This window comes from the organism of the source record quoted next, unplaced genomic scaffold (genome assembly GCF_019419815.1).
Source record: "Pyrus x bretschneideri cultivar Hongxiangsu unplaced genomic scaffold, Pyrus_bretschneideri_v1 Contig58, whole genome shotgun sequence".
In the NCBI taxonomy this organism is placed as follows: Eukaryota; Viridiplantae; Streptophyta; class Magnoliopsida; order Rosales; family Rosaceae; genus Pyrus; species Pyrus x bretschneideri.
The window spans coordinates 784514-812351 of NW_025999796.1; the positions used below are offsets into that span (position 1 = coordinate 784514).

General features: G+C 36.2%; 1 protein-coding gene and 1 long non-coding RNA gene across 16 annotated transcripts; one reads left to right on the top strand and one right to left on the bottom strand.

Annotated features, from left to right (window-relative positions):
• The first annotated feature begins 316 nt into the window (after nucleotides 1-316).
• On the top strand, nucleotides 317-5236 carry LOC103957844. 15 transcript variants are annotated; one of them, XR_007253438.1, is made up of 9 exons: nucleotides 318-578; nucleotides 2331-2425; nucleotides 2607-2679; nucleotides 2809-3380; nucleotides 3618-3830; nucleotides 3996-4214; nucleotides 4331-4429; nucleotides 4517-4597; nucleotides 4702-5236. It is a non-coding gene; the product is annotated as an uncharacterized LOC103957844 (long non-coding RNA). The 15 variants fall into 15 exon arrangements; XR_007253440.1 differs by having other exon boundaries at nucleotides 2331-2421; XR_007253443.1 differs by having other exon boundaries at nucleotides 320-578; nucleotides 3106-3380.
• An 11880-nt stretch (nucleotides 5237-17116) lies between these two features.
• On the bottom strand, nucleotides 17117-18766 carry LOC103957836 (E3 ubiquitin-protein ligase PUB23-like). Its single transcript, XM_009370059.3, has one exon. The coding sequence runs from the start codon at nucleotides 18579-18581 to the stop codon at nucleotides 17337-17339; it is 1245 nt and encodes a 414-aa protein (XP_009368334.1). The 5' UTR covers nucleotides 18582-18766; the 3' UTR covers nucleotides 17117-17336.
• Nucleotides 18767-27838: the final 9072 nt, after the last annotated feature.

The window sequence follows — 27838 nt, forward strand, 5'->3', positions numbered from 1 at the left end:
TCACCTTCCAGGTGTTGGCCAGCACAACTCGATTTGGGATCCTAGTGGACATTACGGGTTAGGGTGTGTCATTATGAGTTTTATGTAAAAAAAAAAAAATTTGAATTTGAAGGGAGTAAAATCATATTTTCAGTAAATTTTATAGTAATTTTTTTTTTAAATAGAACTTGCGTAACGCCACGATAGGGTCGTTGCACAAAATCACTTTGCACGACGTTGTAATGTATACATGCGTCGCGCAATGTGTTAAAAATTTGACGGTAATTTTGTAAAAATTAGTTTTATTTTATTTTATTTTAAATTTTTTCAAATTTGGACAAAATGGGAGTGCAATTGAAAAAACAGCCGGTCTCTCTTCCCTCTCTCTCACTCGGTCTCTCTCTTCCCTCTTGCTCATCTCGTTCAGTGACTCCGTCTGAAACCCTAACCATCGATCCCTCATCCCTGATCCTCTGTCTATCTGTGTCTGGACCCTCTCCTCTCCTTCCCAGCCTCTGCCGCTCCGCGCACCTCCGTGACCCGTGACCCGCGACTTCCTATCGCCATTTCGAGTCTCGACCCACGACTTCCTTTGCAAGGTTAGTCTCATGGTAAATAGTTTTGTGTTCTACAGATTTTCTTTTCAATTTCATGGGTCTTGCAGATTTTATTTTCAATTTCATGGGTTCTGCAGCTTTTCAATTTCATGAGTTTTGGGATTTTCTTTTAGTTTTAGTGGGTTTTGCAGATTTTATTTTCAATTTCGTAATGCTGTGATTTTCTTTTAGTTTTAGTGAGTTTTTGCAACCTTTTTGTTGGAATCTTTCTCTAATTGCAATGCATCTTGTTCTTGATGTATTCAGTATTCTGTTTTGATATGAACGGTTTTGTTTGCAGATTTTATGTTTTTGTTGATAAACGCCAGAACATTAATGACAGATTTAAGTGTCGATTCCAATTTAGATTAATCCTTTTAATAGTCTCTGTGTGTGTATTATCATATGCATTCGTGTTAAACAAGAAGTTGAGGGTTGGGTATATACCGGCTGTATACATGTGTTGCTTGGAAAGCCTGCCGTGTCAAAGTAGTTCTATGTTCTTGAGTTAGAAAGTGCTTTTCAAGTTTACCACTGACTATTACTTTTTGTTGTAACTATCAAATCTGGTATCAAATATCATCTCATATTTTCACCCAGTGACTCTCCCTCTCTATAAATTTTAAGGAATGTATCACCACTCTAACTGCCCTTGTCCCCAGAATAAAAATCTTGATGTTGCTCAATGGGAGATTGTGTTTCTGGTCTTCGGTCTTTAACTAATAGTTACAATATGCCAGCCACCATAGTATGGTGGTTATCTTCTGTTTTCCTGGTAGGGAAGGATTATTTCAAAGAAGTTAGTATGATGGATCATTTTCGGTTGTGTTTTGGATCATGAACTTGCAGTACCGAGCAAGTTATGCTTGACTTGTTTGTTGCATATTTCTGCTTTCCCTGTTGTTGTATAGCGCTAGTCTATGCAATAATTACAAGGAAAGCTATAAGGGAATAACCTGCCTTTCTCCTGGGAGAGGGTGTCAGCACTAGATCAGTTAATGACTTGTTGCGTTAGGAAATTCGTATGTTGTTGAAGCTTTTTATTACCCAAAAAGAACATAGCTTTATAATTTTTTTGGCTTCTAAATTTGTGGCAAGATCTGATTTCACAAACTGTGAAATTGCAACAAGCTAATTGCCATGTTCTATTTAAATAAGGATTGATAATCACTAATGGCTCTAGCAATCCGTACAAAAAAAAGAAAAAAGAAAAAGAATCAAATAGAAGTTCGAACCTCAAGAGAAACCAAAGAAAAAAAAAGAATCCAAATTCGACCTCAATAACCCCAAAATCCGATAGCACGCAGCAACAAAGTCCACCAAAAAAAAATCCTGGAAATTTCTTGGTTTGGTTCCTGCAAATGTACACACTAAACAAACTGTTTCACTTGATCTAGATCGATGTGGATTGCATGCATGACATGGAGATATAGTCCAATCTCACAGCTGGTTGAATTCAAACTGATGCTAGCTATGAGATCCTGAGAGAGGACTAACGTCACATTCACAATCAGTTTCACCGTCTTATTTCCAAACTTGTCTACTCACTGCCGTCAAGTTTGCAGGGGAGTGTTAGGGAGTCACAAACTTAATCCCCATCTCAATGCCATTTCTTTGTGGTTTATAATCACTTTCCGTTATGCCATTCATTTGTAAATTTACTCTATAAATAGTATAGGACTGTTACTATTGTAACCCTTGTATAAATATTGTACTACTATTCATTTGTTAATTAAGAGAAATCATTTTCTACAGGGAGGACCTTTCTTTCTTTTTATTTGAGGCTCTATCTGTGTGCACGGTGATTGTACATACTGAGGGTTTGTCTTAAATCTTCCATAAAGAAGTAGGTAATTGACATGTAGAATGAATGATATGATATTTTAAGCTTGCTTGAGAGTTATTAGAGGAGGGGTTTTGTCTCTTATTTGCAATGAACTTTGGTTTTGCTTTTGTTTCCTATATGTCTCTGCAACCTATTGGAGTCTAAGTGACAAAATGACTCATTTCTTACGTTTTATCACATGGTAGCTCATATTAGAACAAAGAGGGTGTGCTTTACCACAAGGATATTTGTCTTGCAACTTTCCCATCCAAAAGTTTGGTATGTCTTGGAGTCCTCTTATGTTTTCAATTGCTCTAAGTTATTATTTCTTGGTCTTCTCTGAGTTCTATTTCCCTCCAAATTGCTAGTGCTTTGATTTCTCATGTTTTTTGCTTCGAACATTACTAGTGAACAATGACGCATTCCTGAACATTTCTTCAACTATCAAGCGGGGCGCTTAAGAGGGTTTGACATGTGTTGCAAATGGTTTTTAAGAAGGAATTTGAGTATGGTGCAGTTGCATTCGAATCTAATTACTTTTCATGCTAATAACATTTCTTACTTTGATGTGCATCGAAGGTAGAAACAATACTAAACAATACTATTGAATTAGTATTGTTTCTACCTTTGCAATACTGCTTTATATATATGAACAAATGCAAGAAAGGATTAGTTTCTAATGTTATAATTTTACGGTGCAAAAAGTGTATGGATGTCGCAGTTGATCATTCATCGTCAGAGTGTGACCAATGCATCTCTCGCATTATCAGCATCTACTGCTCCAGGCATGAGTGCTCCATTGATTGGGGAGCCTACACCTCTTACCGAGGCCACCTCTACGGTATTCAAAGTGCCCGTATCATCAACTTCAATAGTTTTGGTTCCGCCGCTCAGTGCACGGCAGCCTAGCCATTGCGAGTTGGAGCCTTCTGATCACACTTCCTCGGCATCCAGAGTCAAGGGTGGGGCCTCCCAACCAGGTAGTTTTTTCTAATTCGCACTACATTGTGTTTTTTTTTTTTTTTTTTCATTTTAAAACTATTATTTTTATGATTATGAAAATTTACTAGATTGTGAAAATGTGTTGCGGGTTGTGAATTACTATTATCTTACTGTTTTAAGGTTTTGGGAAATGATATACTATTAGGGGAGGTTTTGCCAAATTTTTTGTACAAATTGAAGCTTAGGGTTTTAACCATTTAAGTTCTTTTGGGTAGCTAAAAAAAACACTAGGGGGCCTAATCGAATGCTGAAGCTGGCACAGAGCGTACGTCTGTTCGCCTCCTTGATCAAGATTGCGTATGACTCGCGACATCTTGGAGCGGCAACCTCACAGTAGCGTCGCTATTGGCTGGGGTTATGTTATTCGGTATTGTTATCCAGTGTAGTGGGAGTCTTGGGCACAAATTCCCGAGGAGACGAAGAAACTGGTGCGAGACAAGTTGTCGATTAGTATATTAATTTTTAGCCTTTATCATTTTTATTTTATTTTGTTTACAAATATTATAAACCAAAGTATATTTATCTTACTTTTATTAAATTTCTTACTATTATTAAATTTCTTACTATTATTTTATTATTTTTCATATTTGTAGGTCAATTATGATCTTGAGGACATATCTCTTAAGGCCATGGCCTACTTAGAGGAGACCTTAGCAACCCAGTACAAAAATTGGAAGATCGATCTTCATGTGTATTTTAAGCTATGGGATGATGCGGAGATTGCTCATCTAGAGGGTTGCCCAGTCGAGTTGGAGGACCGGTCGGAGGATTGGGAGTGGCTCTGCAAACATTTTACGGACCCAAAATTTGTGGTATGTACATAATATTTTAATAATAATAATTTATTACTGTTTTAGTTATTTTTTTAAGCTTTTTTTATGATTTCTTTCAAATAGTCGCACTAACATGTATATTATGTGTTTAACAGAAGAAATTTGTTGCTGGCAAGAAAGCTCGAGAGGCAAAGACACTTCTCCACCATTCCGATTCAAAGCCCTTTTCGTATAGGCTTGAGGCACGACGTCAGGTAAAAGTATATTAATTTTGAAATTTTGTGCAATTTATTTTTTATTATTGATTAATAAAAGTTTCGTAATGTTTTTTTTTTCTTCAGGAGGGTTCTAAGTTCCCAGAGATCGACTTGTTTAAAGACGTTTACGTTTGACCCGATGATGAGACCACTGAGCAGCTTCATGTAAGTATATGTAATTGCTATTATTCTTATATTTATGAATCATTCAAATATTTTTTTTTATATCTTGTTATTAAACATTATATATTTTTTCTTTATTATTATAGGCTGCTATGGTGGAAAAACGCATTGCTGTTCTCCAAGAAGCAACATCGTAGCTTCCCTCGGAGATCCCGATCGAGGACGTCATTGTACCTGAGGATGCAGGTCATCAAATCCTGATTGAGCTCCTGGATCAGAAGTTTGATCGTCGTCATGGTAAGGTTGTTTGGTGTATAGGGAAGGCGCGGGTTTGTGAGACGAGTGTCCTCTCTTCCAGATCGACCACAGGAGAGGTCAAAGTCGTGAAAGAGGAAGTGACAACCTTAAAAGGTCAGCTTGTGACCCAGGGTTAGCAAATGAGGGCCCAGGGCAAGCAGATGAGTATGATTGTACGAGCCTTACAGATGTCTGGACTTCAAATTCTGATGCTAGCACTTGATCTTGCTCCACGTTCGACCTCCCAACCAATTTGCCTAGTCGACGCCCAGTAGCTTGATATATCAAACTTAGAAGACTACTTGTAGTTTTTTTCTTTTTTGTTCAGACATCTTTTATGTACATTTTCATATATTTTATAATTAAGTACTTTTTCTTGGTTTATTAATTATTGTTTAGAATTTAATTAAAATATTTATTAAAAATTAAATAAAAAATAATTTTGCCAAAAAAATAAAATAAAACAAGGGTTTGTGTGACGAAGAAGTAAGCTGCGTGACGCATGTCCTTCCGTCGTGTAAAACTCCTTTGCGCGATGTATGTTCCTCTGTCGCTTAAAGTGTTTTTGCGTGACACATGTCCTTTCGTCGTGCAAAACTCCTTTGCGCGATGCATGTTCCTTTGTCGCTCAAAGTGTCTTTGCGCGACAGATAACCTACGTCGCGCAAAGTAGTTTTGCACAATGGAGGGACATGCATCGTGTTGCGCGACGCATGTTACTTCTTCGTCGCTTAATCCTTGCTTTCACTGCCTTGGCGCGACGGTTGGCACGCGACGAAGGTTTCGTTAGGCTAATTTTCAGGCAACGTTTTCTGACTTTGCCCAACAAAGATACCTACGTCGCGCAAACTATTTTTTGTACTAATGTTTGGAATGTTGGAAATTTGGAATTTTTTAATGTTCGTATGGGGCCACAGTGCCAAGTTGCGCAACATCACTGTAACAACCCGAAAATTTATATTTGGAAGCAAATACTAAGATAGGCCCAAAAGAAAATATTAAATCTCAGTTATTTTATTATGGCTGCATCTAACCTTCTAATTAGACTGTCTACGTACCCTACGAAGGAATCAAGCCATTCGTAGTTCACCATTAAGCTTCTAGAACAACATCTTTCCACAAAATTTGCAGAAAAACAACATTATTGGACCAAGTTTAGGATCCCCTTGGAGCATTCAAAACTAAACCAAATCGTCTGATATTATATAGGTTTTGAAGCTTGTGTTCTTTACTTTAAAAACATATAAAGTTTGTAGAAAACGGACCTCTAGATTGGAAGTTATGCCAAAAAGGAAATGGAGTCTTGAAACTGGAAATCCAGCTTTCTACTGTTGTTTGGCAGCTCGCGACCCAAGTTTAAATAAGGTTTTGCTCAATCAAAACTCAACGGAACTGAGTGAAAACAATTGGGTTACGATCATGAATATATGTACTTTTGGCACACTAAAAATTTTCCTCCAAAGAAACATATAAAGACCTAGAAATTAAGAGCCAAATAAGGCTACTCGAAACTTGAGTTTTCTTTGCAAAGAAATCAATTTTTTGCAACTTACGTAACAACCCACTTCCAATTCATATAACAGATCCCAAAATACCATAAGGTAGTCCATAAGTCATTTATACAACATCCAAAACTAACATAACTCAAAATTAACAAGAAATTGACCTTTTGGAACCAAACCCTTGACCAAGAAGTTTGATCTACACACCCAATCCAAATTATCGAACTCTAATTCATGTTCAATCTGGTTCATTGAATGATAGGAAACACTAAGTAAAACTAAGAACTCCAAATATATCATGGCAGTTTCAATTCAACTTAGGGAAATTAAATTTGAAAATCAAGATAATCAAGGAACAAGGAATTTACCCTTCAAATCCCTGAATCCTTCACAATCACATTCTCCATTGTGCTTTTCTGTATCATTCTTGTCAACATCTTCATCCTCATCCCCTTCACCTTGACCCGTACTAGGTTGCATCCTCAGATAACATCATCTCTCGTAATTTCAGCGCCACTCTTTTGAAACCATCCAAAAGTAGGTTTAATGATTCTGGGTTGGCCGGATAACGTGGCTTTAACGCCGGGTCGGTTGTGTATGTGTGGTATGAGGAAGGAAGGAGAGGGATGGAGTGAGAAACTTTCTAGAGAATTCCAGAAATGGGTGGAAGAGACGGGAAGAAGTGAGATAGTGACTTACCACAAGAAAATTATAATTCTCTCTTTTCCTCATTTAAACTGAATACAATTTAATATCCTCGAAAATAATATAAAATCTCGTTAATACAAATACATAGATTACAATAGTGAAATCCAGGAATGGGATTTCGCATTCTTCCCCTCTTTTAAATTTCAATAACCAATTATGTACTTAAAATAATCAAGATGTTACATTTGACCCCCATTAAAATTAAATCTCGTCCTCAAGATTTCCGATTACTAAATAATGGAAGAGATGTAAAACCAATCCCACCATTCCATTTATATCGAACGAAATCAAAATCTTAGTGTATGATTTCATTCATATCCGAAAATTAACAAAGAAATAATCATCACAGTCTTCCCACAAATTACAACTTCTAGTCACGATCAATGGCAATACCAATAATCAAAATTTCCAACCATAATCATCATCGACTAAACAAAACGTTAACACGATTCTTTTTTAGAATCCAAGTACAAAATAACCCAACTTGATGACCGGTCTCGCGGCCGATTACCCTCACTTCAATCTCACAACAACTCGAAGTAGGGTAACGAGAGTGTCCATTTAATCCTACACCCTAGAACCAAGCACCCTCCCCACGGGATATGGTACAAGTCTGACCGTGTAGGCCTCCAGAGGTTTAGGGGATCGAAACCCAAGGCAGCGCTCGGTGCCCCTCACTCCTAGTAACTCTCAATCCAGGAGTGTCCATTTCAACGGCCATACCACATAGACTATCTCGCAGGAGTAGCCCGACCGGATAACACCCTCTGAAGGTTTAGGGGATCGAAACCCAGGGGAACCACACAATCCCTTTCACTCTCAGGTCATCAAAATCATCCATGAAAGCTACATTCACTCTCCTAATAGTGAGTGATTCACAATACACATATATATTTCACATGAAGGCACCATTATTCCCAATTCACTCCACAGTTTGATTTTAACCCCAAAGCTGTTAATATATCAATGATCTTCCTTGTTAAACACATTGCACATAAAATATGTAAGTATCCCCGTATACAATTCTTGTCAAACGCCAATGTTATAAAAGAGGAAAAATGTCCCGATAAGCCGAAAGTATAGCACACATAATAACTATAAATAAAATCCTTGTAATCATACATTCTAACTAGAGTTTCTAGTAACTTGGAGCTACCCATAATAACCAACAACTTAACCAATGTAGCTATTAGAATAGATAAATTCTTCAAATACAAAAGTCACAAATAATCTCACAATCTGTAGAAAAATAGCTTTTAAAAATTTACCTTGAATTGTAAAGCTCAGCTCCATAACATTGTAGCTGAAAGCGATTGCCAAACTTTGTAGCTCAAAATGATTCATGAATAAAAATTTTCGCCAAAACTTATGATTTTTGGGAAAATGTTTTTAAGCAGAGCAACTAGTTTCTGCTTTCTGAGCAGCAAACCAACGAAGAACTCAAGAATATAGCATATTGTAGAGTAGAATCACTTGCTTTGATACCACTTTGTAATGACCTGAAAATTTATATTTGGAAGCAAATACTAAGATAGGCCCAAAATTTATTTCGGAAGATAATCATCAAATTCCTTTTCTTAGACAATTTCCAAGAAAAGATTAAATCTCAGTTATTTTATTATGGCTGCATCTAACCTTCTCGTTAGACTGCCTATGTACCCTACAAAGGGATCAAGCCATTTGTAGTTCACCATTAAGCTTCTAGAACAACATCTTTCCACAAAATTTGCAGAAAAACAGCATTATTGGACCAAGTTTAGGCTCCCCTTGGAGCATTCAAAACTAAACCAAATTGTGTAATATTATATGGGTTTTGAAGCTTGTGTTCTGTACCTTAAAAGCATATAAAGTTTGTAGAAAACGGAGCTCTAAATTGGAAGTTATGCCAAAAAGAAAATGGAGTCTTGAAGCTGGAAACAAAAAAATCATGATTTAACTGTTGTTTAAGCTCTGATTGTGATGACTATTTACAAATACAATCATCGACCCTAGAAGAAAAAATGAACGAACCCAATCACCAATTTAAAATTTACACTAGTGGATGCAACAAATGCTTACATCTACTAATGGACAAATAGATTAAACTCCAAGTTTTTTGGAATTTGTTGTTTTAACAGGACATGCATTCTACTAAACTAGTTTCCATGATCCAATTGTCAAACATGTTTATCTATACTTCGAGATCTCATAGGCCAAAAATCACCAAAAGCAAACGTTCAAAGATTAGGTAACGGGACAAAATCATTCGATGAATATAAATTAAACATCACGATTTAACAGTTGTTTTAACTCCGATTTTGATTATTTTTTACAAATGAAATCCTCAACCCCAGAAGAATACAATGAATGAACCCAATCATCAATTTAAAATAATTATACTAATGGATACAACAAAAGCTTATGTTCTACTTAATGGAAGTATAAAGTAAACCAAGTGTTTTGGAATCTATTGTTTTGATGGAACATGCATTCTACGAAACTAGTTTTCATGATCCAACAACTAAACATGTTTGTATATACTTTGAGATCTCATACATAAAAAATAAACGGTTGGAGATTAGGCATAACGGGATGAAATCATTTGATAGTTAGAAATGAAAAATCATGATTCAACAGTTGCCTTAACTCCGATTTTGATGATTCTTTAGAAGACCACAAATAGAGAGTAAAATCACACTAAATTGACCTGATCTTGAAATTTAATGATCATTAAACAACATGAATTTAATGTTTAAAAAGTTTTTTTTTTCTTCTCAAAATTTGCTCGACGAATTCAATTTATTTGTTGGGTCACATATGAGGACTCGTTAGGAACTTAAATCCAATGGGAGAGTCTTTATGTTAAAATCCTTACATTTGAGGTTTTTGCTATTTTATGTGATGAATTGATTAGGTGCAAATTTTTTGTTTGTGTTAACTTTTTTGAATTAATATCACATTATGTTGGCATAAAAAAAAAAGAAAGTGAAATGTTGGTACCAAATTTTTTCTTCACAAAAAATGTAACTATAATGGCTACATTATTGAATTATGTCAGTGGTGTGCTTGTAAGTGCATACAGATTTAACCATTAAATTAATTCATTACATAAAAAAATACATTGCTATATAATTAAAAGAAATATATTGATTCATTACCTTAAAGTAATACATCATACCAAATAAATAGTTTAAAAGAAATTTGTTGGGGTTATTCTTCTTCACTTGTAAGTGAGAGATGTTAGGTTTGATTCTCTCCAAAGACGAATTTGAACCGCATTATTGTTAACTTATTGTGAGGCTAAGCCCTCCCGTTATCTTAGTGTATCGTTTGTTAAAAATAAAAAATAAAAAATTTGTAACAAAATTGATTTGGGATGAACAGAAATGATCATGGAGCCGTCGATTCTCAACAGTAACAAAATTTGAATGCCACAGACCTTTGATTTGGAATTTGTTGGAAGGGGGAAAAATTATTATGAGCTATGATCGCTGGAACCCACGCTGTAGGCGCATTAACAACTATCTGGTGAGTCCAACAACACATGTGCGTGTGTGAGGCAACTGGGCTTCTAACTGCAAAGCAGCATGATAATTCATATATTTCATACATTTATACCATCCATTCCTAGTCCTTTTGTGATATTTTTTTAGTTAAACTAGTTGCATTTTACCCTCTTTTGTGTTAATGTACAGCTAATCGTATTTTGGAGATTAGTTGAGGACAAATAAGGCAAAATGGTGCTAAAAGTGAAGAATTGAATAAGGATGCTAATGTAGACAAAGAATTAAAAGTGGAAACTGAACATGGTGATGAATATGGTTCTTTATAAGACCAATAATAGTAAAAAATGTGGGAATTAAATGCCCAATTACTGGGATGTATTGACAATATGTAACAGCCTCTTTAACCTTATAAAACTAAGAGTTTCAGCCACTTTTACAGAAGCTTCCCCTTGGGGACACCCGCCTTCCAGAAACAAAATCCTTTCTCCATTCACCATCCACAGCCACCAAAGAAACCACGCAGCCACGCTGTTCGTGGACAAGTTCAATATCAGAATTGCTTCAAGGGGGTTCCTTCTATGAACTTTAATTTCACTCATGTTCTTCTTGATTTTTATATATTTTGTAATCATGTTGTGTAATTAAGTTCATAGCCGGGGAATTTGATGTAACCTTGCAAACCTACTCTATGTTATTAAGTTAAAGTACTCAAATTACCAACTTGTGTTCTTGTTTCATTCACTGATTTTATAGTATAATTTGTTTGTTAATCTTAATGTTTGATCACCATTAGGGCTGCTTGCAGATACACATCATGCTTAATCTTGGTAGACATGTGAATGAATGAAGAAACTGCTATGCATACATCCTGCCATGTGATTCTTTGGTTCTTTGAAGTTTTCTTGTTCTTAATGGATTCTTATTTGGTAATCTAAGTTGAACATCACAACTAGGTTGCAGATTAGGAGTACTCGATCACAACCAGACATCAAATGGATGATCATTACGAGTAAAACAAACCTTAGATGCAGATTAGAGAGGTGAATGTGTTTTGACTTAATTTTCATGGAATTAGCTTGTAATGGTGAGATCAGTATCCCTAATTCCTTTCCCATCGTTTTTGAATCATTCTATTATTCATATTTACATTCTCTTGCATTTTAAGTTACTTTACTTTTCAAATCAAAATCCAAACTCAATTTGTTAGTTTCATTGTTTAGTTAGGGTTCACATAAAGACAGTAATTTGTAGAGGTCTAATCAGTCTCTCTGGTTTGACACCCTTACTTGTGCCATTCTACTGTCCTTGTATTTGCACTTGGAAGGAACACAACAAAAATTTGGCGCCGTTGCCAGGGCCTGATTTCAGTCCCCTGTAATTGCTTGCTTTATAAAACCTATCTATTTTTCTTTTCTTAGTTTAGATTTTTAATTTACATTTTAGGCTGTTTGATTTCAAGTGGTATCCAAAGATGTATGGTGAATGTCCGTTATGTGCTAAAACTGGCCATCCTCTTCAATTCTGCCTAAGGAGAGATGATTTTCGTTCATTTGTCTGAGAGCACTCACACCGCATGTGTTTCTCTAACCAAGGGCCACTACAACCATTGTCAAATACATACAGCCCCGATTGGAGAAACTTTCATCATGACTCTTTGAACAATATACAAGCTCCAAATCAAGCATTTACACCTCCACCACAGCAAGAATTGTTTGGCATTACATTGGAGGACACTTTGAAACTACTCACTCAAAACTATTTGCAATTTCAACAGTCAACGAGTAGTATTATTCAGAACTACTCTTTAGTACTAACTAAGCTGGAAATTCAAGTAGGTCAGATTGTCCAAGCATTAAATGAACATCAATCCGGTGGTGATGATCAACAAGAGAAGGAGGAACAACCAAAGAAAGCTTGTTGTGCATATTTTCATGAGGTTCTTGAGCTTTATGAAGATGAAAAGCCTTACACTCCTCCCAAGCCATATGTTCCACCAATTCCTTTTCTAGAGATATTTGTCAAACAAAAGCATGATGAGCCACCCATAGATGTGTTTGAAGAAATTGTGCCAGACATAGTGTTTGAAGCTCTTCCTCTATCTTCTAATTCAATTGATTGTTTTTCAAAATCTGTGTCAGATTCTCCATGTTGATTTACATCTTTATAGGTGCCATCTTTGGAGTATTTTGGAGATGATTTGCTGCCATATCAAGAGAAAAACAAATTGAAGTTGGATGATGATTCATTGCTGCCCATTCACCATAAGAAAGAAGATTCGGAGCTAGATGATTAGATTGTTGCCTTGAACGAATTTCATTCATCCATTGAAATAATTGCTCCAGCCACATCTTCAACAATTTTTGAGGATAAGCTTATTTGCAAGGAGAGACAAAAACACCATCACAATCAAGTCTTTTTGGAAATTCAACGCACCATATTCAAAGTCCCTCAAAAGAAACCACTTCTTTCGACTAAGGTTCAGAGGTACCTTGACTCCCTGCCACCCTAGGCGTTCATCTATCAAGGTACCATGTCTCGCCTAGACATTAAATAAAGCGCTTGCTAAGAGGCAACCTAGCTGGGTTTGTGTTCTTTTCTTTTATTTTCTGTCTTTTAGTTTTTGTTTTATTTCATTCCATGCTTACTCTGCCTTCCTGTATTGCTGCATTTCATTCATTTTTTTTTACATATCAAGGACAATGCTTAGTTAGGTTTGGGGGTGTTGGATTGAAATTTTCTGTTTGCTTGTAGTTTTGGCTAAAGTTTGCTTTTGCATACTAATGTAAATGTACATGATGGCTGTGTATACAATCTGACTATGGTGCTGTCATGAAAAGTTCCATATCATAATTTTTGTAGTTCACGAATTTATTACTCTTGAATTATGGTGATTAAAGTATCATGCTCAAATTCTATAAGAAGAATAGTGGAGACTACCTTAGTGAGTTATTTTGAGCTTATTTGCATTTTTGAGACGCTTTAAAGTGTTTCTGCTTTTATTTTTTCTTTCAATTTCACTTTAAATGATCTCATTATTTCTCTTTGATTGAATGCTAAGAATAATCCTATGTTGCTGATACCATGTACTTGTTATCACCTATGAATGAACTCATTGAGATGATGTTAGGCTATGCATGTTTTAACCACCAAATGGCTTTATTCCTATCCCTTTGTGTGCTCCATTCACCCTTGTTGCAGCCAAATACTTTTAGCCTAGTTCTTTCATCACCTACACCAAAGTCTACCCATCTTAGCCTATTATAGTCATACCTTATAGTTTGGGGAATACCAAAGTGATGAAGACAAAGATAGATTGAGCTCTAGATCAAGAATGTGGCGTGTATCAAGGTAACATATGTCGGAATTGCAAAACAAGAAGCAAAAAAAAAAAAAAAAAGGCTTTGAAAAAATAAAGAAAAGAAAAGAAAAAGAATGAATAAAGAAGATGCAATTTCCAAATCCTTTACTATCGCATGTGGGTCACGGGCACCAAGAACAAATAACAAAGATCAATTCAAGAGGAGAGCTTGTTGGTTTCACAACAAATACACTTTGGTATGTTCCAAGCTTTAGTATTTCCTATCCATTCTTTCGTAGCCCCTAGCCTAAGCCTTACATTACAACCTTGTGAAAGACCTAGTTGATCTTTGGGGATATATTCATGGGTGCTGGTAAGTATGTGTGCTATCCATATTCTTAGTATTTGATTCCTTTCATGAGATTTGTTCAGAAAATTATGCTGTTATTTCATATTTCATATGTGAGAATTTTGATTCCCTTTACGTAACTTTAGTCACATATATTTGATGAGAGACTAAACCTTAGGATCTAAGTGAAAATTTGAGTGACAATCTGAGAGAATTAGAGTGAAAGCGAATTCTATCTTTGGCATTTGAGTATTGTGCTTTTGAAATCATGAGTCATGGAGCAATACTTTTACACTACACACATGATATGATTCTTTGAAGTGGCAGTGTTTTGTTTAGTGGTATGACTAAGCATTCAGTGGTTCTTATTAGTTTGTTTCAAGTGAGTTTTAACCAATTTATTTGTCGAGTCTGTAGATATTTGTGAGCGTTATCGCTGTAAACCCTCAAGAGACACAACTCCTCCTACTAGGGACACTTAGAGGTTTAAAGGTTTGTCGCACATGCTCAATGCAATCGTTTAGTCAGTAAAAGTGGTCAAGTTAGATTTTTCTTTGTTTTGTTTGTTTTCAGTTTTAGTTTTGCTCGAGGAACAGCAAAAATCAGGTTTGAGGGTATTTGATAATTCATATATTTCATACATTTATAACATCCATTCCTAGTCCCTTTGTGATACTTTTGAGTTAAACTAGTTGCCTTTCACCCTCTTTTGTGTTAGTGTGCAGCTAATCGTATTTTGGAGCTCAGTTAAGGATAGATAAGGTAAAATGGTGCTAAAAGTGGAGAATTGAATAAGGATGCTAATGTAGACAAAGAATTAAAAGTGGAAACTGAATATGGTGATGAATATGACTCTTTATAAGACCAATAACAACAAAAAACGTGGGAATTAAATGCCCAATTACTGGGATGTATTGGCAATCTGTAACAGCCTCTTTAACCTTATAAAACTGAGAGTTTCAGCCACTTTTACATAAGCTTCCCATTGGCGACACCCATAACTCTCTCTCTTCACTTTCTTTGGCCTTACAAAAACAAAATCCTTTCTCCATTCACCTTCCCAGCCACCAAAGAAACCACGCAGCCACCTTGTTCATGGAGAAGTTCAACATCAGAATTGCTTCAAGGGGTTTCCTTCTATGAACTTTAATTTCACTCAGTTGTTCTTGATTTTTATATATTTTGTAATCATGTTGTGTAATGAAGTTCATAGTTAGGGAATTCGATGTAGCCTTGCAAACCTACTCTATGTTATTAAGTTAAAGTACTCAAATTACCAATATGTGTTCTTGTTTCATTCACTGATTTTATAGTATAATTTGTTTGTTAATCTTAGTGTTTGATCACCATTAGGGCTGCTTGCAGACTATTTGATCAAGGTTATAGTACACATCATGTTTAATCTTGGTAGACATGTGAATGAATGAAGAAACTGCTATGCATACATCATGCCATGTGATTCTTTGGTTCTTTGAAGTTTTCTTGTTCTTAATGGATTCTTATTTGGTAATCTAAGTTGAACATCACAACTAGGTTGCAGATTAGGAGTACTTGATCACAACTAGACATCAAATGGATGATCATAAACGAGTAAAACGAACCCTAGTTGCAGATTAGAGAGGTGAATGTGTTTTGACTTAATTTTCATGGAATTGGCTTGTAATGGTGAAATTAGTATCCTTAGTTTGTTTCCCATCATTTTTGAATTATTCTATTATTCATATTTACATTCTCTTGCATTTTAAGTTACTTTACTTTTCAAATCAAAATCCAAACTCAATTTGGTAGTTTCATTGTTTAGTTAGGGTTCACATAAAGCTAGAAATTTGTAGAGGTCTAATCAGTCCCTGTGGTTCGACACCCTTACTTGTGCCATTCTACTATCCTTGTATTTGCACTTGAAAGGAACACAACACAGCACTCAACATGGTTGGCTATTTTTCCACTCAATTTTCGCAACTGGCTCCACCATTGTTGTACCAGTATAGTTTCTATATGTGGGTATATACATTATGTATCCAATGAGTCTTTATAATTTAGGGAATCACTTTCCGATCCATTGAAAATTCATTTTGTCCTTATATTTGTTTTATTTCAATTTATACTGTGGTTATCCCTATTTATAAACTTCGCTGGAGATGCTCTAAGAAATTGCCAAGTCTCGTTAATTCTTTGAGCGACAGATTTTGATCTACCAAATTTTCCTGACGGCTCTTTGTCGGCTAATGTTTGGGGCGACTAACACAACTTTTGTTGATAATGAATCCCACATTGATGAGAGTAAGAACCTTGCATGTGCTGATAAGAGGTTGAGCTACTCCCTACATTACTAATTTGTTTTATAGTGGAACCTCAACTTTCTTCATGGTATTAGAGCAGGTTGTCCCACTTATGAAGTCCAACGGCCACATATGCTCCATGTCACTTAAGTTGTGTTGTCCACGTGTTAGGCTTGAAAATTCACCACACGTGAGATACTGTATTGAGAATGTATCTCACATTAATAAGAGAAGGGACTTTGCATATGTTTATAAGAAATTAAATTATTCTATATTAGCAATTAATTTTACGATATAACCTTCACTTTCTTCAACTTTGTTTCCTAAAAAGTCTTTGGAATGTACAATATGGGAGCCACAGATCGCTGAAGGGGTTTGAAATATTATATACATGACCCAAATGTCTCAAGTTCCAACTAATAAAAAAACAATATAAACACTACAATGTTCAACGAATATAAATAAATAATAACAGTCAAGTCTATTCATAAGTTTCCAATTGTGTACTTCAAAATCGATGAGCTGCATGCACCTGACCCGACAATAAAATTATAAACTTTTTTTTTTTTAAAGAAAAAGAAGAAAAGAAGAAGAAGAAATGAATGTCATGAAGATAAAGATGGATAAAAGGCGGATCCTCTGCTGAGTTTAGGAAGCTGAATCTCATTAGCAAATCTAATGGACTGTTGAAATTTGATCAAACGGCTACAAAGATGGGGTCCTTCTAAAAGTTATAATAAAGCAAACCCAACGGACTGTTGAAATTTGATCAAACGGCTACAAACAAGAGGTCTCTCTAAAAGTTATAATAATTGTAACCATTAAATTAAATTTCAACGGTCAGATGGATTTCCTTAGGAGGCTCAACCTCCTAAGCTCAGAAGAGGATCCTGATCCGGAAAAAAAGGCAACAAATGGTCAGGAATACATGAAGAATTCTTCCAAACTCTAGAGTGCAACTTAAGAATCTCCCTAGCCTTCTCCTTTGTTTTAAACCTACAATCCACTTGAAGCACCAAACACAATTTGGCCACAGCACCCACTCGCAACATTTCCTGAAGAACAGCACAAGTTGCGGAAAATCTACAAATGGAGGACAATATTCTCACCGCTCGATCACTTGCCACATGTGAAACCCTAAGGATTTTCTTCGATACAATAGCTAGCCCCGCCCCATGCTTCAAAAGCTCAGCTCGCCCTTCCGCACATCTACAAAGCTGTTCTAAAATGATCAGTATTAGCTCACACGCTCTTTTCTCTTGCGTCCCCAGAAGAGCCTCCGTGAGCACCGAAACTGCACTGCCTTCGACAGCTTTGATTCGGTTCCTTCCCCACGGACAAAGCTCCACAAGAAGCTTCAATGCCGCCTTTGACGCTGGTTGTGAAATCCGACCATTTAGCACATGCACTATCTGGCGGAATGACTCAACGTCCACATTTATCAACTGGATCGGATCTGCCACTTCGAAAAATGACTTCAATAAAATTATTGCATGAGCTCGAGATTGGGAATTCCCGCAATCCAATACTCTGACCAGAGACTCCGTGATGTTATTATTGTTGCTGTCATTGCTCATGAGATCTTTGAGACGAGATTCCGAGCTTTTGAAATGAAAAAGGACTTCAATAGCGGCTTCGACTGTAGATGAATCGGAGTGACTTTTGTTGATGATGGAGGCCACGTATTCGATTGCTCCTGCTGCCTCCAAATAGTTCTTGTTCCTCTCGCCTTGAATGGCGATGGATCTGAGCCTTTGGAGGCAATGGAGATTGGTGTAAGGGACTTTCTTGGCTTGTTCGATGAGCTTCACCACCTGGGATTTGTCGAGCGCGGATTTAGGAGTTGGTATACGCTCGACGCCATGCGAAGAGTTGAGAGTGCACCAAGCTTGGATTATGCGGCGGAGAGTGTGGTTGGGCGTGAGATCTGCGTCAACGTCGGACAATGACTTTTTGCTTACGGGGCAAGTGTTGTTCTTCGATGTGAACCACCACTGCTCTATGCTTTCTCGATCGTACGTTATACCGGTTGAGATCGTGACCGGATCTCTCATGATTTCTAATGAAATTGGGCAAAGAAAATGCGGAGGAATAACGATTTCCTCCATGAATCTTTGAAACCTTGTATAAATGAAAAAAAAAGTAGAGAAGTAGACAAGAGGATTAGAGAAATGCCAACAAAAATGGTTAAGAAAGGACAAGAGAAAAGCTCAAAATTGAACACACTTGAACGAATAATAATGCAAATCTGACCCTATAAAACGTCAAACAGTTGAAGTTTTGGTTATTTGAAGTATGGCATTGAGAAGATAACGGTTATATATGATGAGAAGATAGATAGATCACAGGTGATGCAAGTTGTCATTAAAGGATAGTCAACACACACGGAAATTGAAAACTCAATTATACGCCTATCTCCATAGTTTATATACATTAAAGTACCATTCAATTTACACGCCTTCCAAAGTTTTGGAAGAAGAAAACTCAACGGGAGGCTTTGAAATCACGACTTGGTGGTTTAACGGTAAATGACGGATTATGAGACTTTCTTAAAACTAAAAACTAAATGTCTTAGGTTTGAAACCCGCTGCTGGTGTGAAAGCCAGATTTGTGGATAGGAGGAGGCTAAAATGCTTCTGTGAGTCTTTTCAACTCCCGAAAAGAATTAATAACCGTGGTTTGTTACCAGTTGTCTACCTTTAAAAAAATAAAATAACCGTGGTTGGACAATTTTGCACTCTCACAATTATGCACTGGAGTTCGAACGCGGGCCAAAAATACATTGTCGACTAATGTGATACAGGACTATTGGAGCTGAATGAGGAAGGGGATTGGTCTTCCATGCATTAATGTGTGGTGCAATACCTTATCTATATTTCAAAAAAAAAAAAAAAATTCAAATCAAAAGTAACTATTAAAGAATAATGCTGGCATTGATCTTTTGGGGGATGAGTTCATTCCCTCACTTACAAATAATTTATCTTCTCTGTAAAAAATTTATAATCAAAATACTATTCTATAGCTCGATCTTCATTTGAAGCTCATCCATACAAATAATATTCGAATGGGAGATCGTTTAATCATCCAACTGTATCAAGTAAATCAACGTTTCATCATGAATATGCTATTTGATACCTACACCATTAATTTATTTGATACATTTAGATTACTAAACGATCTCTGATTCGAATAATTTTTTGTATAGATATTATTCAAATGAAATTAACATATTGAAGGATTTTGATTATGAAAATTTTACGGTGAAGATACTTTGTTTACAAGTGGGAGAATGAGTTCATTCCTCTCTTTTTAAATACTTTGCTTTTTGTAATTTTAGTAAGTTATTCTGCATGTAAAACTATGAATTTACAAGAAGGGAAAATAAGCAATGTGTCCGAAAGTAAATCTCAACAAAACATGGAAGCAAATATATGTGCATATACATTGAGAGCTGTAATCTTATGAATAATTAAGGTTTTCTTGGTTCGACTATGTAGTGGGACGAATGGGTAAAACTCAATGTTTGTTGGAAGCGATATATAAGAGTGAATTTAATTTTCAGATGATGGAAATATGATTAGAGCACGGGGTCATTTTTAATTTTCTCGCGGTGCCGTTATGGTAATTCTTTGATTTGTAAGGTTTTGTTGTAATGAGCTGTTCCTAAATTTTAAGGTTTTAATCATTTTAATTTGTGAATTTATGAAAATGCCCTTCGAAATAAATACGTTGACTTTTGTTGACTGCCATGTCATGTCATGTAAGATTCATTTTCTTGGCGTATTCTCGTAGTACTTGTCGCTATGAGCACTTGAGCGCAAACGGAACGTAATTTGGAGTTACAACGAATGAGTTATTAGCAAACAAAGTCAGGGAAAAAATTGTAAATTGATTAATTTCTAGAAGGCTCCAGATTTTTGGAGCAAATATGGAAAGCAACGTGTGTGGCCCAAATTGAATAAAAGAAGAAACGAACGGCTGGGAGAAGAGATAAAGGAGAGAAAGGAGGGGCGGGACGCCCATTTAGAAGAGGAGAGAGAAGAGAGCGACCAATGGGAGAGGACCCTACCATTGACCTTTGATCGACGGTTGACTTTTGGTCAGTGGGTTTCAAATCATTCTAGAACATCCTTGGGGATGTGTTGTACATAATTTACGTGTTATATCGATAAGAATTCTAAGTTCTGAATTGATATTTGTTGTAGCCGACGATCGTTCGTGATGCCTTGATATTCATGCTAAGGAGTTGTAGCGCGAACCTCTGGTGAGTGGATCTTTTTCCTTTTTATAGTGTATATACATATATATATATATATATATATATATATATATATAAACTTTATGGTTTCTAGAAACATTTTTTTTTATATGGAACTATGCTTTGCTTGCCATGTCGTAAATAAGTTACATTTTAAATATTGCATTGTTACATTTGTGAATTGTATTATGTGACGCTGCGGAGACTCAGGTAAGCTTCAGGTGAGTATTATGTGATCGAATGGGTTGTATTGCATTGGTATGCACACATGTATTTAGAGCTCATCATGACTACACCCCGGTATTAGTGCTCCAGCCCAGGGCTAGGGCCAGCCTTCAAGTGATTGTTCACCTCCTGCACCGCACTCTTACCTTGGATCTAAGTCTGGTGTCAGCCTATCGTACATACCACAATAGGTGGTTCTGACTCGTAGGTGACCCACGATTTATCACATAGCTTTCATGTAATCGTAGCATTTGAGCATACATATTTATACCTAGCCTGTCGTACATGTCACACTAGGTGACTTTGACTTGTGTGCTAACCTAGATTGATGAGCTACATGTCTAGTTGTATAGGTCACGTTAGGTGACTTTGACTGGCATACTATTTTATATTGGTTTCACACCTGGCTTACATTTATTATTGCTAAGATATTATGACAAGGCATACTTCAATTTTCACTTCTTTTGGGCATGGGTTTTCATACCTACGTAGTAGTATTATTTTCTGGAAATTATACGGATTTTATGGCGAGGGGTTATAATGCTTTCAAAAGGTATTTATTAAAGCTTTATTTTTAGACCCACTCACCCTTGTTTTTCACCCCTTCAGATGTTAGTAGCATAGTTTTCGTACCAACGAGGATTATTGGTAAATCTTGGTGTAGGCGATTATCATCGATGGTATAATTCTCACCCTATGTTACTGTATTGTACTTATGCTCTGTCATCACGTGTGAATTGGGTTCATTCCTGCTCACAATGCACTCTTGTATTTAGGCACTTTTAGGTTTAAATCTATTCACACCTTCTACATCACTACACTTTATGGTTTCGTCACCTTCCTGGTGTCGGCTAGCACAGCTCGATTCGGAGCCCTAGTTGACATTTCGGCTCGGGGTGTGTCTTTAGTTCTCGTGAATATTATCTTTCATATGTTAAATTCGGATTTTTAATGAGTGAAAAATTGTATTGTATTTATAACGAGCTTATAATATCAAATTTATGATGTTTCTTTCTGCAAGGGTAACATGTTTTTACATTTAGGCGATGTGGTTTTTAAAAAAAAAAAAAAAAACTTTGTTTTAATGAAATACAGAAAGTGTTGTTCAGTATTGTGTGCAAATTTTTTTCCTCAATGACCAATTTCGGTAATGGAAGAAAATATGAGTTAGTCTCGATCGAAGGGATCGTCGGTGTTCTAAGTGCGCCTGATCTGGTTTGGATAGAGCGGGTTGACTTTCTCCCCCTAAAGTAGTGTTAGTTTCTCTCTCTAGATCGTGGGTCTTGCCGACATCTTCTCAGCTGCTCATGGGAGCAAGTGGATCTATCTTCTATCAGCAGACTCTCACGCATTTCTTAAATGCTTACATTAAGAAATGCTTACATTGTAAGTGCATCTTCCAAACAAGAAAAATGGCAAGTGCATTGGGTCTATTGAAACTACCAACGGTAAACTATGAAAGTCTCCAGTTTCATTTATTGACGTTGAGGTTTCATTATAAAAAAAATGATTCATATTCTTAGCATTTTTAACATAATTGACCAAAAAATGAATTTTTTTATTTATTCATTGATTAAGATATTTTTATAAGTAATATTCTACATTAATAGAATATACTTATTATGTAAGCGCAGATAAAATCACTTAGAGTATCTTCAAAGGAGATGTAAAAAATGTTCACATAAGCTATAATGGTAAACAAAAAAAAAAAAAAAAAAGACCATACTAATGTTCTCCAATTGAAATGTCAATCTCATATGGTGATGACATAGATTGGCAGCAAGAAAGTTGTTGTCAAATTTGACTGCAGCTTCAAAATTAATTATTAATGTTTTTTGTTAATTTTTTAGTGGTTTAATCATTATTATAATGAAGGGAACTTTAATGAAAAGTGACACACCCCAACCAAGATCAGGGCATGCTGGCCGTCACGTGGAAGTGACGTAGCCATGTGCACCGTGCGGGAGCTAAAAACAGTAATATAAAAGTACGAATAATTTAAAACTAGCAATTATAATGTGATAAAGTATGTGCTAGCAAAAGTAAGACGCTGAATTCAGAGCTTTAAGCCTACAGCAGTCCAAAAGAAACGATACAACAAAAGTGCACCCGAAGGTGACCCTACGTAGGTGAGTGCCTGTCAGAATGCCGGGACGTCCTCTGGGGAAAACCACCGAACCCGCTAAGCTACTAGAACCTGGAGGGGCGCAAAACAAAAGCGTGAGTGGGCAAAAACAAATTCTTTGAAAACCAATTCATAAAATACATTCTAACCCCTCGCCGTAAAACCTGTATACTTCCCAGAAAGTAAACACATATGCATAGATATGCCAAGTCATGCTCAAGGGTATGCCAATCATGCTCACAGGTATGCCATCACGAAACCTTATAATATCATCCATGTGCTCAGGTATAACTCACATCAATAGCATAATAAATTGGCAGCCGGAGTCCCCTAAGTGACTTGTACGGCTGAATCTAGAGCTCAAATCTCAACTAAATCACTAAACCTGCCCACGAGTCGGAACCACCTAAAGTGGTCTGTACGACAGGCCTGGGTGTAATACATATGAACGCTCTAGTGCTACGATCACGTGAAGGCTGTGCGAATAGTCGCGGGTCACCTACGAGTCGGAACCACCTAAAGTGGTCTGTACGACAAGACTGTGCACCTAACTTGGATTCAAGCTGAGCGTGTGGTGCGGGAGGTGAACAACACGTGAAGGACTGTGCCCTACACTGGGCGGGAGCACTAACACCGGGGGTGCAAGTTATGAGCTCTCTAAGCATCTCTAACCGCTATTTAATGCAATCGTTAAATAACGCTTACCTAGCACTTACCTATGCCTCCACAGCACCAACAAATATATATGTGACATATGCATAATCGAATATATAATTAAACGTATATGCCACTAATCATGCATAACCATCAATCATATAAAAAGGATGGCATATAACGAAGCATTTATACTAATTTCTGGGAAATAATATGTATATAGGTATATACGGAAAACAAAAGCCCACTCACTGGTATGTGGAAGGGTCGTAGCCCCCCTGCCTCGAGTGTGCACGCTCGTCCTCGGGATACGTGTCACCTATATGCGAATTAACTATAACAACGCTAACTTTAAAGCACATAATCGTCCGTTCAAAATAACTTCTCATACATTGCTCAAAATGGACAAATGAATATACCAACGTGATCTACACAACCTCACGATCATACCCATAATTTTAGAATAATTTTTGGACTTCCCACGCGCCCTCACGCGCCAAGACAGGCACGGACCCACGCGCCCCCACACGCGGCCACGTGCCATGCACACTGACGGCGTCAAGTGACGCCGTCAGGAATATTCCATTAACCCTACGGAATATTCCGTTAAACCTAACTGACGCCGTCACTGCCGTTAGGAATATTCCGTTAAACCTTAACAGAATATTCTCCCTTCTTCTCCGATCAACCCCCTCGCCGGTGCCGTCGCCGTCGCCGGAAAACCTGCAACTCGTCATATCTCGCTCATTTTTCCACCTTTTTTCACGTTTCTTGCACCAAAATCAACCTTAAAGCTAGTAGAATAAGTTCCAACAAGTTTTAAGGCCTAAAATTTCAAGATTATACCTGTCCAAATCTTCAAAACTCGGCCAACTCCACCACCCACGATTCTGACGTCCAAATTCGCCCAACGAGCTACTCCCAAGCTCCTGGGAACCTCACAAACACAACTATAAGCTTCAAATGTCCAAAAACTCATTAAATTACTCTTGCATGAACAGTGACCAAAACGGACCTTGTGAAATCGACGTGAAAACGTCGAGATTCTTACCTGAAAATGGTACCACTGGACTCCTCTCAGCCTCACGAGTTCAATGGTGTAGTTGGTTCCCTCGATCTGTGCTGGTTTGGGTGAGTTTGGTGTTTGTTCATACGTTTATGGTGATAGGAAGGGAGAGAGAGACACGGGAGAGAGAGAGAGAAAGTGACAGAGGGTGAGGGATAGAGATAGGATGTGTGTGTGGTCCAACTTTGGCCAACACCACATAAAACAACCAAAAACATAATAAAACAAACTAGGGGTAAAATGGTCATTTCACCTATGCGTTTCGATAGTTTCGGGACGGGGTGTCACAAAAAGGGCTTGGACTAAATTTATTTTAATAAAAAGCCATGCTATAACTTTATTTAATGAAAAAAAATCAAAATTTAATGAAAAACCCTTAAATTTTAATAAAAAGGACAAAAAAAAAACTTAATTTTTAATGAAAAGGACACAATTAAAAAACAAAATCCGAGATCTGTACACTGTTTATGAAACTTAACACTATTTATGAAACTTAACACTATTTATGAAATTGAAACTATTTATGAAACTGCACTGTTTATGAAACTAAACGGTACTATACTATTTATTGGTCCAATTTCATAAATAGTGCCTAGTTTTTTTTTTCCACTTTCATAAATAGTGTTTAGTTCTTGATCATGTTTCATAAATAATGCCTAGTTATTGAGTTCAGTTTTATAAATAATGTATAGTAATTGGTACAGTTTCATTAATACTATCTCTTTCTTGGTTCAGTTTCATAAATAGTGTCTAGTTATTGGTCATGTTTCATAAATATTGTCTAGTTCTTACTTCAGTTTCATAAATAGTGTATAGTTCAGTTTCATAAATAGTTTCCACCTATTAGTTTAGTTTTGGAAATAATGCCTAATTCTTGTTTTTGTTTCATAAATAGTGTCTACTTATTGGTCTAGTTTCATGAATAGTGTATACTTATTGGTGAAGTTTTATAAATAGTGTTTAATTCTTGGTTGAGTTTCATAAGATTTGAAACTTAAACCATTTTTGGTCCTGTAAAAGCACCCATTGTGCGAAAACGATGAACATGTGACTCTTTAGATCAAAACCTTGAGAAGATTATGTTCTTAGTAATTATATTTAAAAAGCCGTTTTCAATTACCAAATTACAATTTCCTCACTTTTTTCATATACCTACAATAATAAATGTAGCTCTCCATCCAATTTCTTGAGCTTGGGTGTCATCTTGGAGAAATTTTTTCTTGTGTCTGCAAGACAAATGGTACACCACGTGTTATTATATAAGTGGTGGAAAATTTTATTTTTTATGTTATTAATTTTTTAACATAAGAATCTCACAACTTGTATAAAGTGTACCACCCCGTGTTCTGGGCACATTGAAAAGTTTCTCATAATCATGACTACTATTGGAAATAACGCCATGAAAATAAAATAGGAGAATGTAATTCAATCTGAAGCATTTTTCTTATTCTAAGAAAAATAAAATAAAATAAAATAAAACCATAAATGTAGCTGACGATGGAACAAAAAGATAAGAGGAAAAAGTGGAGTGTTTGAAGTTGGGGAGGGGGGGGTTCGCGCCCCAGCACAAGTTGGGTTTGTTAGTTTTTTATTTTATATTTTTTTTTATCTTTCTTATTAGTCTTTTGTCTTTATTATTAAAATAAAGTTAATGGATGATTTTTTTTTTTATTAAAATGTAAAGATTTGAAGTTATTTTCATTCGTTTTTCTTATAATGAATGTTGTTGTTGACTAGTGCGTTCATGCCTCTTTGGTGCATTTGATGAACCGTCCCAATTTGATAATTATTAAATGTCTTTAATTAAATTTTTATTGGTTTAATCATTTATTTTATAATAGAATAAATTAATCATTTAATTTGACATATCGGATGAAGAGTAAAACTTTAAAAGGTGTCAAAATGCTACATAGACTGTTAAATTTAAATTTTATGTTCAAAATTTGACATCTACTTAAGAGACGCTCTTGGATAACAAGCCAATAAACGCTTAATTAAACCAGAAAAATGTGGGAGGAATTTGTATCTTATTACGAGGCAACTTGAGCTCCACTCCTTTGTTCAAACTTCATCACAAATTTTATAACATTTATCATGACACGATCTTTTTTTTTTTTAATGTATCATGACATAATCTTTCATTTCTATTAATTATAGCAGATGAACTTTTTGTTTAAAGAACCAATATAGTATTGTTTCTAAAAGAACTACCATGTTCAAGCAATGTAATATGTGAGATTAGACAATACTTATCTCGACTGTAAGATATTTCGATACGAAGAATAAACACCGAATATGAATATAGGTAAAAACCTTCCTTATAATCAATCTCAATAGTTCCATCTTAAAATTTATGCCCTTCTAATTCACATACAAATGTAAAATTATTTTTGATGTCAAAGCGTTGTCATCCATATTGAGTCCAACCACCATCCTACCCAATCCTCTAGATTTGATCAACGACCTAAAATTGAACAAGCACTAATCCAACACGATGGTTTGGATGTGAGGCAAATGGGAACCCTCCTGGGCCCGGGGGCCCGCAGGGTGGGCGGGGGTTGTGTGTGGGTGGATATGTGTTTTAGAAAAGAAGGATAACGGTGCCATACTGGAATTATTCACCAGGTGGCAAGGATTAGGCAGTAGCCCACCTCGCTTAAACGTGAAAAGTGACAGAGAGTGCTTTGCCCTTTGCAAGAGTTTTTATGGTTTTAATTTCTCTAGTTTTTATCAAAAGACAAAATTAAATTTGTCTCAGTTTAGTCGTGATACCATTTTGTTCGTGAACAAGGACCATGCAAGTTAAGTTTGTTAGATGAATTACACATTTTATGTGTAGCTTGACATGTTTCTTTCATCAACCAAGACACAAATAGCCATCCTCCTTCATATGTTCTTTCAACGTTAACACTCCTTCCTTTTTAGGGTCTTTTCCCCTGGTAAGTTAGTTTTGATGGTTGAAGATCGTGTTGAGTACGTGTAAGATCAATTCCCATATACATGAGTTTGTTTTTGGATTTTCAAATCAGCCGCCAGC

Excerpts from the sequence above, each read along its gene's own strand:
- LOC103957836 (XM_009370059.3), bottom strand. The coding sequence starts at position 18,581 with ATGGAGGAAATCGTTATTCCTCCGCATTTTCTTTGCCCAATTTCATTA.